Source organism: Physella acuta, unplaced genomic scaffold (assembly GCF_028476545.2).
Source record: "Physella acuta isolate Inbredline_101_S28 unplaced genomic scaffold, ASM2847654v3 ptg000190l, whole genome shotgun sequence".
In the NCBI taxonomy this organism is placed as follows: domain Eukaryota; kingdom Metazoa; phylum Mollusca; class Gastropoda; family Physidae; genus Physella; species Physella acuta.
In genome coordinates this window covers 33,475-54,461 of record NW_026731709.1, presented here as the reverse complement: position 1 = coordinate 54,461, position 20,987 = coordinate 33,475, and the positions used below count along the sequence as shown (strand labels likewise).

The window sequence follows — 20,987 nt, the reverse complement described above, 5'->3', positions numbered from 1 at the left end:
AATTTTGGAACTGATTACAGTTCGTTAAAGTGTGAAAAGAAAAAGAAAAAACTACATTTTTAGAAACAATTCATTATATATATATATATATATATATATATATATATATATATATATATATATATATATATATATATATATATATATCGGTGTATGTTACGAGATGCCACATTACTGATGCACGTCTTATGTCATTCTCAGCCCAACATATATTTTAGACCCTCGCAGAAGATTAAAAACGTGACTAAATTTGATAAGTTCATTTAATTAATCGCGGTATTTTGTTTCTTTAAAAAAATCTATTTTTTGCCTGATGGTATTAATCAAAGAGGGGAAGTAATCCAACAGCCACTAAGTTGTCACCGATTGTCTTCTCTTAATTTCACAACAAGCATCAAGACGTGCTGACTCTCTATAACTAATTATGTTTTTTATACAGACCGGCGCAATTTTCCGAATTTGTTTCCTTTTTTTTACTTTTACTTGGTATGGTTATTCTTTAAAACCTCGAGAAACTTATTTGAGGTTTTAATTTGAGGGTCATCGTTTATAATCTGCACCTAATTATTAGAGTTTGAGGATGGAGGGGGTGGGTGGAAGTGAGGATTGAGAGAGGTGGATGTGAGGAGTTGGGACTGAGGATTGTAGGTCATGGTTATCCCCCTAGCTGTGTGACGTAGTTGTCACCCCCTATTTGTGTGTCGTTGTTGTCCATGTGTGTCATGTTGAAAACTCCCTGAATAAAAAAATGAACATATTAAAAAGAACTTTAGCGGACCTCGCGTGACAAAAGAAATTTCTACGATAGTTCTCGAAAGTTCTATTTCTGGAAGATTATTAAACATATCCTCTTAAACAGGTCATCGATGTTCGATCAATGATCTTCGGCAAGTGTCATTGACCTCTAGTCTATTGATTTAATTTCTCGACCAACAAAACTAGCAAACATGACCTACTTTACCAAATACTTAACGAAATTTTCGGCCTTTGTGAGGCTATAAATAGGACAGAAATTATTAACTTACTACCTTGAACGGACATGAAAATTTTCGGGATTTCATAACTATTTCTGATTGTATTCACTTTTTTATTATCTTTTTATAGCTTCACTAAAATGCAATTATTTTTTTTTAAATTACAGATTTACGCTTTCATAAAATATGAACACATCAGTAACGCAACCTGTATAATTCATTTTAAAAGTATTATTTCTGTAGAACTGTGTAATCCATAATGCCTGGCTATGCATTTAGTACTGTGTAGGGCTACACACATATAGTAGCAAAATTCCCCCCCCCCCCCCCACACACACACAGTTGTGTTTAGGTTTTCTGCCCTGTACCGGAAAAATACTTCATAAGATATTTGTAATGTGCTTGCTTGACAAAGCAAGAGTATTTATTTCTAATCTAATTAGAAATCGGATTGATCATTAAAATGTAATTAAAATATTATTCAATTCAATAACAAAAAGGCAGATTTAAAACTAGCGATTGTTCAATCATGTTTCTTAGCTGTAGATCACCTTCAGGTACTCTTTTTCTCTATTGTCTTTAAAAAGCCAAGACTAATGCTTTAAATTAAAGTTTAATAATACCACTATGTATAAACCAACAGACAGTTGTCGTTTTGTACGTGTGTTCTCTTTATGACTCAATTTATACGAACTTTAGAATCAATCACAATAACCATAGCGAGATGGTAGAGCATCCATCTTTTTTTTGTCTTAAATGTATTTAGATAAATGTTCCATGAAAGTATTTCGACTATACCATAAAAGTATTTCAACAAAAGTTCCATAAAAGTATTTCGACAAATATTCCATAAAAGTATTTCGACAAATGTTCCATGAAAGTATTTCGACTATTCCATAAAAGTATTTCGACAAATGTTCCATGAAAGTATTTCGACTATTCCATAAAAGTATTTCGACAAATGTTCCATGAAAGTATTTCGACTATACCATAAAAGTATTTCAACAAAAGTTCCATAAAAGTATTTTGACAACTATTCCATAAAAGTATTTCGAAAACTATGCCATAAAAGTATTTCGACTATTTCATAGAAGTATTTCGACAAATGTTCCATAAAAGTATTTTGACAACTATTCCATAAAAGTATTTCAACAAAAGTTCCTTAAAAGTATTTCCAAAAAATGTTCCATAAAAGTGTTTCCACAACTATTCCATAAAAGTATTCCAACAATTATTCCATAAATGTATTTCAACTATTCAACAAAAGTATTTCGACAACTAGGCCTATGCCATAAAAGTGCTTTCTTGAATTAAGGAAATGAAAACTGGCAGAGATGTTCATTCAACCGTTCAAAGATTTTTTACTCGAGGTTTTTTCCCCTAGACACGCCCTAAGTTTCATCACGTGAACAATTTTTTTACCTATTACTTTAACGTTAAGTATATCTTTTTGGGAAAACTAGTTCAAAGTAGAAAAATAAATCATAACTGTACAGTTCACTTTTGTAATGTGTGTATGTGCATTAAAAATATTGAGTTAAATGTTATTAACTTCTTAATAACATAATATCGAAAATAGTAATTCTATATTGGGAGTTATTTTTAAACTATTTTAATCCAGTTGTGCTGACGTCACTTCCCGTGAGAGTTTGTCTTCTAGGACCGTCTGCAGGACATAAGTGGCGGGACCAGACGTGAGTAGTGTTGGTACAGAATCGGCCAGGTCCTGGGGATGGGGGGGGGGGGGGGGGTTGATGTGAGTAGTGTTGGTACAGAATCGGCCAGGTCCTGGGGGGGGGGGTTGACGTGAGTAGTGTTGGTACAGAATCGTAAATGTGTTCTGGTGGTGATGAGTCGCGACACAAAGTGGGGGGGGGGGGGGAAGGGGCAGTGGCCAGGTCCTAGGGGTGGGGGATATGACGTGAGTAGTGTTGGTACAGAATCAGGCGGGCTGTTGATGTGTCCCAAAGTTGTGACACATTTGGAGGGGGGGGGGTGTGCAGGGGCCAGGTCCTGAGGGTGGGGGAATATGTGTCTGTAGAGTAGCAACTTTAATGCCCCCTTAAGGTTCTGTGTTTTTGCTCAAGTTTAAAAACAGTCCAACTGGTACTCTTAGAAATATTTTCTAATACTTTAGAAATTTAGAAAATAATTTAGAAATATTTTCAGACTTTAATCCTGAAAATCAAATATATTTAGATCTAAAAAATATCTCCTAATGTCAGCTGTTTGTAGTGATTCGAGAAATAAATCTGTCCAAAATATGTTTTAGTCAGTTCGCTAGATGTCTTTGCACCAAAGTTGTGCAGCGCTTTCCTCGTTTGAGTGGCGAAAAATATCTTTATCACAGATTTAATAAAACGAGATTTAATGGACCCACAAAAATGGACGAATTGAGAATATTGACTGTAAAATGCTGAAAAATGGACGAATTGAGAATATTGACAGTAAAATGGTGAAAAATGGACGAATTGAGAATATTTGCAGTAAAATGGGTAATTAAAAATAAGTGGATTTGACGTAAAGAGTGTATTTATGCAATTAACTATTTTATGGTGTATTTTGTTTTAAACAACACAGTAATACTTCCTCTTAGGGGCACGATACTGGTCACAGAGAAATAAAAAACTCCGGGTTTGTCGTGAAGTGGGTGGGGAAGGGAGGGGAGAATTCTTCAACTCGTGGGATGATGGGTTCGATTTCTCGGAGTAGTTTCATTTTTTTCTCGACCAAGACGGTGATGAGTTCAATAAATGGCAACGTAACACCGATACGGTGCTCACAAAACGATGACGTTCTTCGCAGTTTGTGTGATTGTATTGTTGTCTTAGGAGAGTAGACTAGAAGTTGTGGGGTGTATCCAAGTGCTGGATCCCACGCACTATGCATAATGGGTGGAGTTAAGTTAGTACAGGACTTGGCTGGTTGATTCTTCTTCTTCGCTCTAAATTGTAATGTTGGGATTTCCTCTAAGACAATTAAATATTACTTGTCAACTAGTTAAGCGCCTTATAGGCCTGCAGGTACTACCAATATAAAACATCCTGCAGGTATTACCTGTCAGCCTGCAGGTATTGCCTGTCAGCCTGCAGGTATTACCTGTGTAAAATTCAGCCTGCAGGTGTTACCTGTGTAAAATTCAGCGTTCTGATACTGAAAGTCTATCTATGTATTGATATCTGAATAATCGATAAACTGTAGTTTATAACTTCACTAACGTCTGTGATAATTTATACCGTTCTCGTGGGTAAATAAAAGTACCTTATTTTTGTCAGTGATCTCCTTCCCAAAGCGAACTTCGGAAATATAAAGAAAACAAATTTAAATGCCTTGTTTGGGATGAAAAAAAAGTAATAAATCGCATTAAGCGAAATTTCCGCTTTAGGTTAACCAACATTATTTACTATAGAAATGAAACCATTGAGAGAAGAAAAAAAGATGAGATCACCACGAGTTGAGTCCCCTGCCGTCGATACTATTAGATCCCTGTTATTTCACGCGCAAGTGTGACTAAATACAGCCTTACACAGGGGTGAGTGCTTTCTGTAGCACCATCCCAACTCACTCATTTGATGAATCGAATCTCTAAAACAAGGTCAAGGTTAGGAAGGTGTAGGAGTCGAGGGGGGGGGGGGGGGAATTGGTGGATAAGTGGGAAGAATAAAATATTACTTTGCTGGATGTTGGTGTTTAAGAAAAAAAAAAATGTTTTCATATTAGACATTCTAAACGTTCTTATGATTATTATTCACATTCCTGTTTCTGTTTTTTTTACCTTGATTTAATGGGGGAAAACCCGTTAGTTTATCCGCCTCCGACCCATCCTTGATATCGATCTATAACTTCGATCTCTACCTCCCACCACCAGTCTACCTCGTGTGGACTGTAACGGCGAGTTAATGGTTTATTTTATGGCCAGGTCAAACCACCGACCCCAGCGTTTAATCAGCCGCGCACAACTCAGCAGTACACCTCGTACCCAGCATAGTTTGACCGGCAACAGTCCTACGTGGCAACTCAGTTCATCATAATGTAGCAGGGGAGGGGGTGGAAGCGAAATATTAGGGTTCACCAGAGGTTTCGACTGATGTGAGTGGTGGGAGTGTTCTATTTTCGACAAACTATTATTGATTTATTGGTTTAGTTTTTTTTACCCTTTGAATACTGAATTTCACGAAACGATTTCGTGGGAATTAAAGAAAAAAAAAACTCCCTTAGGAATGTGTAGTGCGAAATGTAACACCGGCGTGAAGTGGAATTTAGTAGCAATATTTTGTTCCAACAAAAGTTTCCTCTTTATGGTTTAAGAACCAGACATATATGCCAGATAAATGTAACGTACATCCTTTATGTATATTTGTTGGTTCCCAGAAAAATGCGCGATCGGAAAACTGCGCAAACAGATACATGCCCAAATACAAACTAATACTAATACACTTTAATTTTGTCATATTTCGTGGAAATAGAGAGGCTCGGGAGATTAGGATAGAGAGGATTGGAAGGAGATGATACAAAGCATACTTGTGGCTCCCCAATCATCCACTCAGATTTGGGGACACACATATATACATATAACCTCCGCTTCACATACCAATTTCTCTAAAGAGGGCCAATCCAAACTATTATGTTATATCCGATACATTTGACAGTGCCAGTTCTATATCCGTGTCAGTTTTATATCTGGTACGTTTCACAATGTCAGTTTTATATCTGATACATTTGACAGTGTCAGTGTTATATCTGATACATTTGAAAGTGTCAGTGTTATATCTTATACATTTGACAGTATTAGTTTTATATCTGATACATTTGACAGTGTCAATGTTATAACGGGCCCTGCTCTAAGAACCACAACCCAGTACAAGCCTGTCACGTGATGACTTTTCCCGGACATGCGCACTCTGTCAGCCAATCAATCTACTTCTTTCATCCATTCATCACACGACGGTAGAAGTGTTTTGGTTGAGTTGAGAGAGGATAATGCAATGAATGTACCATAAGCAAGAGAAACGGATCAAGTCGTTTCCACAATTGATCAAATGATCCGACACTGAACTGCTCTAGGGGTCGTCCAAAAAACGACGTTACACTCAAAGAAGGGGACGATGGTGGATGGTGGGGGGGGGGGGGCGTATATTATTTTAAGCTTTTATAAAGACTTGTTTAGTTATTTGCTGATTATTAGGTGGTGTGGCTTTTGTGAAGAAAGGATGGGGGGGGGGGTGTAAAAATCATTGAAGAAAAACATGATGTTGAATATGAATCTAGTCACGATCTTACTAACATCGTTACTCAACTCGTACTGATGAAATATATTTACATTCAGAGATCCGTAATTTTACAACGAAAAGTTAATGGAAATGACTTATTGTCTTAGTGATATTTGCATTCAAACTTCAATATCTTATCTAAAGATTAAAATAAATAGTTTCGGAAACCATTTTTATATTCTAAAAAAGTCTGAGAACAAAAATATGTAAATAATGGGTCAAGCCTAGAAGACTTAGAAAACATAATTATAAATTAATAGCAACAAAAAAAAAAGACAATAACTTACGTTTCTTTACTCGAATTAGAATTAGCGACTAATGACTAGAGCGTAATTTAATTTTAATTGCAAATTAAGTTTCGCCACTAGTTCTTCATTTAAATCGAATATTTAAAAAGGTTTGCACCTAATAAATCTTGGTAGTAAATGTTTTTATTGATCTGCTTTATGTGCCCTAAGGATGAGAGAGAATACTTAAAAGTTTAATTATTTTTAACTCCTAAGATCTCAGTTTTATTACTGTTTTGTTTTTATTTTTTATTTTTTTTTCCAAATACTAAACGCTAATTTTTTTAAAATTATGATTGTTTTATTAAATTAAAAGCATTGTGTTTTAATCGAAATTTACATTAATTATACAAGTACGAGCTGACCCGCGACGTAGCATACGCCGCTATCTAGTTGTTTTATTTTCTAGTTATCAACAATTCATAATTTGTGTATTCCACACTACCCCACCCCCCTGCCTCGTGTCTTGAGTGGTCCCCGTGAAGAGAATTATATATAAATAGATATTGCAGTACCATTCTTTATATATTTTTTTAGTAACATTGATTTCATATTAATGTATTACAGTAACATATTACAGTTCAATGGTCCAGTAACATTGATTCAATATATGTTTTAGTAACATTAATTACATTTTTATATGGTTCAGTAATATTTATTACATATTTATGTATTAGTAGCATTGATTACATTTTTATATGTTTCAGTAATATTTATTACATATTTATGTTTTAGTAACATTGATTACATATATGTGTTTTAGTAACATTGATTACATACTTATTTTTTAGTAAAATTGATTACATACTTATTTTTTAGTAAAATTGATTACATATTTATGTTTTAGTAACATTGATTACATATTTACGTTTTAGTAACATTGATTACATATGTATGTTTTAGTAACATTGATTACATATTTATGTTTTACTAACATTGACTACATATTTATGTTTTACTAACATTGACTAGATATTTGTTTTACTAACATTGATTACATATTTATGTTTTACTAACATTGACTACATATTTATGTTTTACTAACATTAATACATATTTATTTTTTACTAACATTGATTACATATTTATGTTTTAGTAACATTGATTACATATTTATGTTTTAGCAACATCGATTACATATTTATGTTTTAGTAACATTGATTACATATTTATGTTTTAGTAACATTGATTACATATTTATGTTTTAGTAACACTGATTACAGATTGATACAGCGATGTTGTATCTACAGAGCCCACTTCTCTAGACACCATTGTAAAGCCCACAATTCTCCCGTCTAATGATTTGATCAGCTAGCCTCTACCAGTACATACACCCCCCCCCCACCCGAACTCCCCCCCCCTCCCCCACTCGGCTAGACTCGTCCCTACTCTGAGAATTCCCCGCAGAGCCTAAGTCCAGCAAGGAAATAATTGAACTGGCTCACAGAAATACCTCGGGACTAAGAGCTCTGCCTCTACCTAAGCCGACTCGGGGAAACTCTTTCACTTGTCCCTACAAGTTTAGATTACTCGGTTAAGTAGCAATCGGATTCTGATTTTTCATACGTTAAGGGAAGCTGCTCGGTATTTTGATTTTAAGGGAAGTAATTACGTTTACTGTAGCAATTTAATTTATATTATATATTAATATATAATTATATAATATATTAATTATATATTATTTTAGTAATTTTATATTAAAAGTAAAGCAGCTTTAATGACTTAAATTAGCAGCATTTTTTTTACAATAAGTTTAAAGAGATTAACTTATTTAAGGGAAACAACTGATTTTAAGGGAAGTAACTTTAACATACGTCTACGATAAGGAGCTGTGTTCTAATTTATATATTTAAAACAAGCAACTTTTTTTTTCTAAACATCACTTTTAAAGAGAAATAACTTATTTGCATTTGATGAATCAGAACAATACCGTGTTCAGTTTAAAAAAAAAAGAAAAATTTAAAGAGCAGCTCCCATCTACGCTACCAAACAAGAAAGTATACCGTTGTTTCTTGTTCACATAAAATAAGATAAGAGGGTTAGATGTGACGCAATCTTGTGTTTTATTCACCCATCTAGGCTATCTTCGCGCCAGTCAAACCGAGGCTATGCTAATCGAATCTGATCTTCAAACCGTTCCAGTTTTTTTTTCTGCCAGATTTTCTACCGAGTTTCTCCACTTAGGTACAGTAGGGTGTTGTGTGTGTGTGTGGGGGGGGGGGGGTGTGTGTGTGTGTGTGTGGGGGGGGTGTTGTGTGTGTGGGGGGGGGGGTGTGGGGGGAAATCTGGCCAACGTGAGTGTTTGGTGTTGAAATATAGAGCCCACGGGAAACTGATGCTGGAGGAATTATAAATAGACCGCAGAATCCATCCGCTGGGAGCGCTGGAGTTGATATTTGACTAAAGAACAATTTCGAAATTGATAACTTAGTAAAATATAAAGAAGTTGATATCTGACTGTAGTAAAGACATAGTTTCTTCCAGGCATCCCCCCCCACCCGAAGAAAGTCTACCGCCCCAGTAGCGTAGCGAGGGGGGGGGCGGGGGGGGGGACATATGTCCCCGGGTGCCGACCTTAGGGGGGGCGCCAAATTGAAAGTTTGAGGGGGGGTGCAAATGAAAAGTTCGAGGGGGGGTGCAAATCGAAAGTTTGAGGGGGGGGGGGTGCAAATGAAAAGTTCGAGGGGGGGGGGTGCAAATCGAAAGTTTGAGGGGGGGGGTGCAAATGAAAAGTTCGAGGGGGGGGTGCAAATCGAAAATTTGCTCCCAAGGGGGCGCCAAATTGAAAGTATGTCCCCGGGCGCCGGGAAGGGTCGCTACGCCTCTGTACCGCCCACATTCCCATGAACTAAATGGAATTTATATATAAAACATATACTTTTATCAGTGTCCCCCACACCCCTGGAAAATGTTGACTGCCCCTCCGCCCCGAAAATATCAATTGCCCCCCCCCCCCTCCCCCGGAGAAAAAAGTCTGAAAGAAACACTGAGTAAAGATGACTTTGTTATTGCTAATTGTAAAATGAAATGGCTGATAGTTACCTGTGGTAACAAGATTATAATTAAAATGGATCAAATTTAATTGACGTAATAGTATCATATCTGAAATTAAACAGTAGGCTCTGATGAAGATATTTAATTCATTTTTTTTTTGCTTTTTCCCAGTCGCATACGCATTGATTCTTTACTGTATCTGTCTGATGCTTATGTTATCTGCGTATCTGGCCTGGTGATCGAGTCATCTGTTTGTCTGGCGATTGAGTTATCTATTTGAACTGTGATTGAGTTATCTTTTCATCTGGTGATTGAGTTATCTTTTCATCTGGTGATTGAGTTATCTTTTCATCTGGTGATTGAGTTATCTTTTTATCTGGTGATTGAGTTATCTGTCTAGGACCAAGGTTTCTTGCCTGCTTCACGGGTTCTATTTTAAGCAAAACACGACAGTGTTAGCTTAATGCTATGCATAAATAGCTTAAAACCAAATGGATGAGAAATCCAATGTTGAAATAAATGCCTTAATTTGTGACCATCTAAGTTATAAAGATAGAACCAAGTTTCGTCACGTGACTGGCTGACCTATTTGTGAGCAGACGTTAGAAGACAGCGCCATTAGTAACCGCCACTGTCTAGGATATTTGCCGTCGTAAAACTTTATACAATGTATTTAAAAATCTAAATAATAAACCTTGTTCTTTCTCTTCCTAAAATTAAAACTTTTTTTTTTAATTTTGTAAAAATCCTTCCCATTCTGTCTCTGTGTCGCGTTTAAAGCAAGTTTACAATCAATTATTTTTTAACGATTTTAATTATTTCCAGAGGAAATTCCCCATTCATCTGCTAGGAAATTTTTGCTCCCTACAAGCCCGCATTGTGGCCGGCGAGCTTACCACTACTTTAAACGTCAATAAAACCACAAGCCGCTGGCCGTGAATAGAGGCTGTAAAAACGAGCCTTCCTTTGTGGCTCCTCTGTTGATTTTTTGGACTTCCTGTCGGCGAAAATAGCTTTTTATTCAACGTTCGTCACGATGCTAACCCCCCCCCCCTCTGCCTTTAGGGGAGGTCAAATCGTGATTGGGCAGGGTTGAGTCTGTTTAATTAAGTCTTGTTAAGTGGTGTGTCCTTAACCTCAGCTTCAATCAATCGGGAGAGTTCGATGCTGAAATACGCGTCTGTTTACATCCTGTATGCCCACTATACACAATGAAATACATTTCTGTTCACTTCCAAAAGTGCAAGTATCGATGCTGAACAATGATCGCATCTCATGAAAAACGCATGTTGTAATTTTAAACAACTCAACATTTAGTTGGGGAGATATTTATTTTGAGTATAGGTTTGGTTAGGTTAGCCTCGCCCCTCCTCGAACATAGGCCGCTGACAAGAGCTTTCCTGTTCTGGTCTAGTCTCTCCAACTGTCCCCAGGTGTATCCTAACCTGTGCTATAGTCTCTCCAACTGTCCCCAGGTGTGTGGAATCTTTTTGGTGTCTTCTTCCAGGTCACGTCTTTAGGTCTTCCTTGGTCGGCCTCTTTTCTTTTTGCACTGTGGATTTTATTCTAGGTAAAGATGTTATAATCTATGTATCATGGGAAGCCAAAAAAAAAGTCGGACAATTTTGACAGCTAGGATGACAACCAACCATGTCTTGCTCTAAATAACACTAGCCCATTTTTCATGAAGGAAAATACTGTTATCCCATAAAAACCTTGACGTTTTTAGTGCGATAATCAACTACGATTGCAGATTATCGTCCTTATTCCAGGATTAACACAGTTTAAACGTACATAAACGTATCCGAAAATATACAAACGCTACAACAAAATTTGATATAATGAATATACTTGGGACAATGTATGTATTCTTTACTTTCGACCAAAACATTGACCTGAATCGATTATTAGATTGACTGCACCACCGTTTCGATGTGTCATGGTATACCACCAGTAAATTGTGAACTTTGGCATTTTGCCCTCCCCCCTCCCCTATTTACCCCCAGTCCCCCATATTCTCCATCAGTCCCACATATTTTCCCCCGTCCCCCAAATTCTACCCCTCCCCATATCGTCCATCAATCCCCCCCCCCATTAGTCCCACCAACCATAGTTTCTCTGCCCCAATATTTTCCCATAGTTATGCATCAGTAAACGTGACGTATACAGCTTTCAAAGCCCACTGATCGTCAACAGATCGTTGGTTTAAAAGGTCAAATGTCAAGGCTGCTCAATCAGAGTACCACGTGACGCGTGTATAGATTCAGGTTCTAGAGCACCGGTAGAGGCCTGGTACCAGGGGCGGAACTACAGTGCCGCCAGACCCCGCAATGCGGGGGGGCCCACGCCATTTAGGGGCCCATTGTCGACCCTGATAGTTTTTATTATAGTTAAAAAAATCTAATTTTCTTGCAATTTTTTACTTAATATTTATTTTGTAAAAAGATTGCAATGGCTGCGGTTTGATTATCTTTATTCTATAGACACCCTCCCCACGCTGTTGGATATTTTTCCCCTTTCTTTTTAAACCATTGTGAAAGCCAAGTCCTCTCTCTTCTACAATTAAACTTAACAAAGATAAGCAAACGTTCAAACCACTTCCATGACTTATTTCCCTTTTTTTAAATAGTCAAATTGGGGTGCTCATAAGTATATTTTAATATATTTGTACTAAACAGATTAAAAAGCAATAACTTCTCTTACTAAATATTTTTTCATAAAGTACTTACTAAAGATTGACCTTGTAAAAAAACTTAATGTATTTAAAATTAATTATATAAATACAAAAAAACATAAAAATAATCATAACACGAGACACCATTACTTCTACAAAGATGTCATGTTTTATATTCTTTTGGTCAGATAGATATTAGTTGAACCCATATAAAAATAAGACTGATTTTCTCAAAACACTCTTTTGCACTTACACACATGACATGATGTAGTAATTTGTTTTAATTAAAAAAAAAACATTTTTTCTTCAAAACCCGAACGAACAGGCCAGCAATGAGTATCCTATGCTCTGTTCGTATTTTGTGTTTGAATATATATATATATATATATATATATATATATATATATATATATATATATATATATATATATATATATATATATATATATATATATATATATATATATATATATATATATATATATATATATATATTTATATATTTTTATATATATATATATATATATATATATATATATATATATATATAGGGGGGGGGCTAAAAAAATGTTTGCGGGGTGGCCATTTTTTTCTAGTTCCGCCACTGCCTGCTACACAAACAGTAGTTGGTGACACCATTTAATTGGTGACACCATTTAGTTGGTGAAACCATTTACTTGGTGACACCATTTAGTTGGTGACACCATTTAGTTGGTGACATCATTTAGTTGGTGAAACCATTTACTTGGCGACACCATTTAGTTGGTGAAACCATTTACTTGGTGACACCATTTAGTTGGTGACACCATTTAGTTGGTGACACCATTTAGTTAGGAGGGGGGGGGGAATTAAAACCCCTTAACGTATTTATGAAAAACATGAACAAAACCGGAAGTCATGAACACGAGATGCTAACCTACTACAGAAAATAAACATTGTGAATACTTTCTTTTAAAAATAATAAATAAATGAGTATCATTTATCATCCATCTGTTTTTGTTTACCTATGGGAAAAAAAATCCATCAAAAAGCGCTGATCAGAAAGACCATTCACACCTCAGTACACTTCAGCACATCAGAGGTGTAGCGAGGGCGGGGTGGGAGGGGGGGGGGAGGTGCGGACCGCATCGGGTGACACGATATGGGGGGGGGGGGGGTTGACACCAAGGCAAAAAAATGCAAGATGCATAGAAGAAAAATGTTTTTGCCGGTACCATTAATGATCTATTAAAGTTAAATAGTCTTTTAAGTACATATTCACAATAATTACAAGGGGGTGGGCGTGACACTATGACGTAAACGCGATAACTATAGAGAAAACAATGCGACGCCACTGCAGCATATCGAACATTCGCATTCCCTCCCGATGATGCCGTCGCCTTAGTGTTTGAACTGTATTTAATAACAGACAACTCCGATAAGAATAGAACGTACACATGCCTTGCTTATTAGCATTAACTATATATAGCCCGTTTATTGTAAGTTTTGAGAGGTCTATTTTTATACACAGTCTACATCGGGGCGAGGGGAGGGGAGGTCGTCGAAAGTGAAAGCGTGTAGACGGGATAGGAGGGAGGGAGGGGCTAAAATTTTTTAAAAATTTTCTTTCTGGACGACATAAATCGATTGATACTAATCACAAAACCTTATATCTTAAGTAATGTTTGCAGGAAGGGAAATATTGAAAAGTGGTTAAAGGGAAAAAACCTTTGTTAAATTGAAAAATGAAGTTTTACTATTTGATTTACTTCCCTGTACAATTTGAAAATATAACACATGTGTAAGTAACCATAACTATGAGCAAATAAGCTAGGCCTACCCACATCCCATCGTCCTATAATTAGTTAAGTAAAAAATATGGTTACTCTTTATTTCACTCTAAATAACAATTAGAACAATTTAGTGTGGCATTTTACGTTTTCGTTTATGAAATTCTATTGAATAATAACATCAGGCCTAATCCTACCTAAATAAAAGTTAACAAACAAAAGCAGTTGTTAGTTTTTGATATTTAGACTAACCTTCAGCATTGTAAACAATTCACCAGTCCTTTCATCCATTCAAATTTATTAGACCGCCTTTGTTAAAAAGTAGATCTAGAATCTAGCTCTTCTTAGTCTTACAATGTCAAGTACAGCCGAAATATTCAACGATTTCCAGACATACCTCAACACTGAACATGATTTAAGAGAGGTTAATAAATTATTCAGCCTTTTATTTTTGTATTGATCAAGCTAGCTGCTAGATTGCTGCTAGTCTGCTAGAATAGAAGTAGAATCTAGATTCTAGCTAATCTAGATCTAGAATCTAGATCTCTGATCTAGGTCTTCTAGAGGCGGCTAGAGGTTTACTTTGTCACTTACATTCGGGAAATAATAATATCTTGAAATACTCGAGTCAAATACCGCCTCAAAAATGTATTTTGATAGTTTAATTTAAAATTTTATTAAAAATAAAATACTTAGGCCTAACTTTAATTTAATAGCCTAACTTACTAACCTAAGTTAGTAACTTAGGCCTACTCAATACTCGGTAATCTATCGTTTTAGGTACGTAAAATCGCCCGCGGCTAGTAATGTATGAAAAAGTTACCTCATTGTCAAGGCTTTAGTAGTTACTAGATAATAGAAATGGGGGCCTAAGATGATATTTCGAGTCGTCCCTTTGAATCCCGGTCAGAACATCCCCCTGTCGTGGCCTCAACCAACCGGCGGGCTTGTTGCATTGAGTTAAATATAATCTCAAAACAATAATATAAACAATCTCCTTTCAGTCTGTCAGGCCACATACCAGGCATGCACAGTGTTGTGTGTCGTGCCTTAACCAAAACAAACTATCTAGTTCTAAATCAAAGTAACCTAATTTATTTATTGTTAGCTGTGAAATACACTGATCTTGTGATCACAGAGTTATACCACAACTATACCTTATTTTTGCAGGAAATCCGAACAGTTGTTAGAGATTTGGAACAAACAGCTCGTGAAATTCAGACAGCCTTGCAAGTCATTCACCAACCATCTCAAGGTCTCAATAGTAAGTATTGTTCAGTCTACATGAACACCATTGATATTTTTCTATAACCTGAGATATTATCCAACATTCTCTATGGTTTCATCCATGTATGACAATTACTGTCATGCTAAAATATTTTGTCTCATTAACTGATGATTGCTATGATAGGCAGAAAGTAAAGATTACTTCACACTTGGAAGAGTTTTTTAACACCAAGATAGCATTTATTTTTTGTATTTTTGTGTAGATAGTAGTTTTAAATAATCTATTTTGTATGTTTTCAGTTTGTGGTCTTTGTGATAATGTTGGGTTACTGTTCAAGAAAATACAAGAGCAATATGCATTTTTGGCAAGCAAAGTTCCTGAAAACCAATATTACAGGTAATTTAGTATAAGTTAAGAGTTGTAAGCTTTATCACAAAGAAAGATATAAAAAGATAAACTTTCCTAAGCCATTTGGAATTTTGACTTGATTATTTCTACTTTAATTTATAATTAAAGTGTGTCTTTAAAATATGTATTTTATAATTTTAAAATTGACACTTTAATTTTTTTAATTGTTTTTTTTTAGATTTAATGACCACTGGAAATTTGTAACACAGCGTTGTGTGTACTTAAGTGCTCTTGTTGTTTACTTGAAAGAGGAGCGTTTGATCTCAAGGGAAGAAGCAGCTGATCAAATAGGATGTAAGCAACTACTCTGTCTTTAGAGAAATTAATAATTTTAGTATAGCAGTCTCTTAGGGAGAAAGTTTCTATCCAACTCTTACATGTAGCTAATGAAAATATACTGTAGTCAGTTAAGCTAATTAAACATTAGATACTGCCTATAAAGTAATGAAATAAGTTTTAAGAATAAAATTGAACCATTTGAGGTGAAAATGTTTATAAATGCATGCATACATAATTTGTTTTTTCTCCTTCAATTTAGTAAAAGTAAAAAGAGAAGATGGATTTCATATGGATTTAGATGATTATCTAATGGGGATTCTCAGCCTTTCCAATGAACTTGTGAGTCTTATATTTATTAATGGAAATACACAGTCTTGCCAATAACTTTAATTAATGAAAATATATTCTTAACTTGACTAACATCTGTTCATTCAGTAATAAAAAATATGATAGCCATTTTAGCCTTTGTAGATTCTGAATTAACAAAGATATACTACATAACATCTAGTTAGCTGAGTACTTGTTTGTCATTTCTTGTTGCTCTTCTTTTCAATCATTCTTTTTTTTTTAAAGTTGTTTTAACTTTAATTTATTAGCCACATAAAATGTTGTATTAACAAAGATATAAAGTGTTGTATTCATAAAGATTTGTTTCTTTGATCACCAGTCTCGCCTAGCTGTAAATGCTGTCACTGCAGGAGATTATTCACGTCCACTCAGAATTTCACATTTTATTGGAGAACTTGATTCTGGCTTTAGGTAAATATATGCACATAAACTGGGACAATTAAAATGCCATTCTATTTTTTGTTTACTTTAAACAGATTTTTCTCTTTTGTTTAAACCCATTTTTTTTATTACTTCTACTTTATTTATAATCCAATTATTGTTTCTTTGTTTTACTGTTTAAGCCCGTTAGATTGTCTTAGGCTGTTAAGCTAAGTTAAAAAAAACACAGAGGCCAATTAGATTCTGATAAAAATTTATAAAAGCATAAAAAAAGGACTTAATAGATAAATTATATTTGGCCTCTAGACCCTGTACAAAAATAATGAAAAGAAGAAACAGTATGATTAAATTGATTGTGATTTACAATTTGAAAATTTTTAGATTGAATTTTTAAAAATTATTGTGAGAATTACTACTGATCATTAACAAATTCAAAACAGATCTCTGTAATAATAAATTCTGTTGTAAAGTCAAATGTCAATGTTTTTCAAATCTAGATTAATTCATCTTTTTATATTCTAAATCATAGAGCTTGTTTTACTGTAGAATACCTCTCTTCTTATTTTATTCTAGATTTCCTTTTATCTTGTTTTATTCCAGATTACCTCCCATCTTGTTTTATTCTAGATTACCTCCCATCTGTTTTATTTTTAATTCCAGGTTACTAAACTTAAAGAATGATGCTCTGAGGAAAAGATTTGATGGCTTAAAATACGATGTGAAGAAATGTGAAGAGGTCGTGTATGACTTGACCATTCGTGGGTTGGTGAATAGAGAGGTTAAAGGTGAATAGTGGACAGTATCATTTCCTTCTGGCAGCTACTGACACAGTCAACACTGGGGTCACACTGGGGTCACACTGAGATGGTAGACCAGTGTTGTTTTATTTGATTTGTTACTTTCTTCAAACTACTGGTTAAATTAAATTAGAATTTAATAGTTTGAGATATTTGCCTCCTTGTTGTCAGGTTAAGAGGCCAACACTGATCCTACAGGATGGTTTAGTGAGTGTTTTGAAGTTGTGTGAGGCGATGGTTATGTGGCTCATGTTGTTGTAAGGATTGACAGTTATCATTTGGTGTGTTGTTGAATCTCTTTAGACAAAATACAGCTATTGTTAAAATTGCATAAATGGTGTTTTATCTAGGGTGGTTTTGTAGTGAGTTCAGAGCAGTGTTAGTGTAATCTGAAATATTTGTTAGTTGCTATCATATAAGTTTATGTTTCTTGTATCATTGATCAACCAAATGTTGAATGTTTTTGTTTTTAAATAAAGTTTCTTCACTTGTTCGCACGGCGCTTTGCTTTATTTGATAGTTTTTTTTTGAAAGTTTAAACAGTAAAACTAAGTCAATCAAATTACAAATGGATGGCCTAAAAATTTAATTACTTAAAATGTGTTAATTAAGCTTCTGTTAATGAACAGAATGAATTTCATTTCTTTGAATATCATACAAAAAAAAACATTTGCTTTGCATGTTTTCGGGTCAAAAAATTCACATTTTAAAATCACCTGCGTGATAGGTATACAAAGTAGAACAGACTAGACACTAGACCTTACGAACTTAAATGTTTTCTAAAGGTAATAAAGAGGATATAATACAAAATATGGACTAGCATGGTACTTTTTAAAATTTATTTTCCATGCCTGTAATACATTTTTTTTTCAAAAAAAACTTTGAGGGTACCTTTAAAGACTTAAAAATAACCAAATACAATAGAGGTTTTTTTAACCCTAACTATTTGAGAGAGTTGTATCTTGCAGATTTCCTCATTACAAATACCAGATGTATATATGCACCACATGTGGGCTCAATATTGGTGCTTTTAAAATAATTCTTATTAAAACAAGTTTAAAAACCTTTAAAGCTACAGCAAGCTTTTAGTTATTTGTAAAAGTGCAAGGCTTTCATGTTTGTTTATTTAGTATTATTTAGTTGATTAGGAATTTTAGTTACATACTTATGAATTCCTTTCACATGTTGACATCCGACACAACTAAAAATATTTGATTTTGAATCCTATCAGCAATTTGCGATCTTAACATTTTGTTATCTCCCCTGTCGCTATTGACTGTAGACTTTTTGAATTAATTTTAATGATTAATTTAATATCTAATTGCATTGAAAATTAGATATCCTTTCGTTGTTATGGTAAGTAAATGTATCTAGTCAACATGTGTTAATTCATTAGAAGATTGTCAAAATTGAGGTGCAAAATTTTTGGACACAAACAGACATGGTGATCTAACTTTGAGCTTGTAAAATTAATACTAGAAGAGTATATACCCTTTGTTTTAATTTTTTCCGTAGATATGAGTGTTAAAAATTCAAGCAGAACATGTTTTAATAACACGTGTTTCAGCAACTACCAATGTAGGTGAAGATGGGGGGCCGGGGGCAAACCAAATCTAAAAGTTAACAAAATTTAGGGGAAATTCCGTTTTATCTAATTAATAAAAGAGGAAGGTGTGAGTGGCATAATCAAACGAAAGCATTACATTGTTAAGAGGGAGATGTTACACCCTGAGTTTCCGCACCAGGTGATACCCCACCAAGTGACCCCTTAGACTTTACCATAACACCAGTAACCAATGTACGGACACTACAGTGAATCATCAAGAATCGATACTGTGTCGCCCCGATCAGATTGTTGGAATGATGCAGTAATCGCCCTGTTGCAATTGTTGGAATAATGCAGTATCGTACACTTAGTAATCGCCCTGTTGAAATTGCTGAAACGATTCATTTCCACTGTAGGAACAACACCCATTGTCCATAAATGACGTCACACTCGTAGGGGGAAGGGGGGTCCGTATTTTGTGACGGTGTGTGATGAGTGGATGGGGGGTTCAGATCGTGTGACGTCACACTTTTGCATAATAAAAAAGCAATGTTAGAAAACGAATCTGAGCCGTTATTTTGCGTTTTAGAAAACTGTTTTAATTAATTGTAATAGGACTTGATTTAAATACTCTATGTTGACATAGTTCAGATTTTGGAAAAAATATCGTATTCTAAGAAAAATTAAACTGCAAATTTGAAGGGGGGGGGTGTAGGTTGAGGTGTGACGTCATTTTAGGGGGGGGGGTCTGGCTTTTTGTGACAATGTTTAAGGGGAGGCAGAGCCGGCGTTAGGGGGTGGCGAACGGGGCGGTCGCCATAGGCCCCGCGCTTGAAGGGGCCCCGCGCTTCAGCAATGCCATTGTTATCTGAATTAGTTTGTAAACTTAAAAAAATTGTTGCTGAATTCAATTGGGAAAAACTAAATGGTCGAATGCCGACGTTGTTGATTGTTATAACTGAGACCACGGTTGATGTTGGTGAGTCCCACCTGAACTGGGAAAGGCCGTAATTCGATACAAAATCAGTGTCACACTTCCCCTTTGTGTAGGGTACGGTCGCCTGGCATTTGACCTGAGCTGACTGGAGATGGCGGTCAAGAATTAGCCCACGACGTAAAGAGATACCCTATTGTATGCGGACCGATGAAGACGTCCTTTTAGTGAGCAGACAGTTAGTGACCTGGTGAACTCTAGTCCTGACTTTCTTGTTGTAGATGTCGTATAATGTCGTATATTATGTACAGTGTTTCTTCTTTTCTCCGGGGGGGGGGGGGTGGCATTTGAAATTTTCGGGGGGGGGGGGGGCGGTAGACTTTCTTCGGGGGGGGGGGGGTGGCGGACACTGTTAAAAGTATATATTTTCTATATAAATTATATAGATGCCTGGAAGAAACTCTATATGTAGGCCTACTTGTCTTGGTATAAGAAAATTAACATTTAGTTGCGTGCAGAAGGGTGGGAGGAGGACGACGAGGGGGGGGGGGGGGGGCTTAGGATCTATATCAGGAGGGGGCATTAAACAGAGTGATTTATTATTTTTTGGAAGAAAGTTAAAACTGTTGTTATGTTGTGTCACCTTAAGGATTCACCCGTTCCAAGACAGAATGATTAATTTACCGAATTCATCCAAATTGTTTTATTCAATCGTCTTCCAGTGGTGCTCACATGATGTAGTCAGCAAATTGTCCTCGTCGCACAACTTTGATTGAGGAAGGGGCATCGTTGAGGCAATGGATGGTTGTGATTTAGTATTCATTGATATTCCCCCAATAAACGCGGTCTTTCAATTTATATCTGATACTTTGGTGAACTTAACTGCATTTGTAGAGTGATTAAACACATTATTTTATCGTATGGAAATCATTTACAATAGTTAAGACAATAATGATTTTGGTTTTAAAATATTGTATGAATTCTAAACAAATTTTGAAGTCTATACTGTTTTGATACACCAGGCCAAGTTCGCTGTATTGTAAACTTTATTTTCCTAATTATTCGGCACGTGATTAAATTTTCTTAAGTGATTTGGTA

At 35.4% G+C, this 20,987-nt stretch overlaps 1 protein-coding gene across 1 annotated transcript; it reads left to right on the top strand.

The window, feature by feature from the left end:
• The first annotated feature begins 14,205 nt into the window (after positions 1 to 14,205).
• Positions 14,206 to 17,457, top strand: LOC131936844 (translin-like). The gene is made up of 7 exons (XM_059293943.1): positions 14,206 to 14,392; positions 15,139 to 15,232; positions 15,496 to 15,592; positions 15,783 to 15,898; positions 16,143 to 16,222; positions 16,551 to 16,642; positions 17,273 to 17,457. The coding sequence occupies exons 1-7, from the start codon at positions 14,324 to 14,326 to the stop codon at positions 17,403 to 17,405; spliced, it is 681 nt and encodes a 226-aa protein (XP_059149926.1). The 5' UTR covers positions 14,206 to 14,323; the 3' UTR covers positions 17,406 to 17,457.
• Positions 17,458 to 20,987: the final 3,530 nt, after the last annotated feature.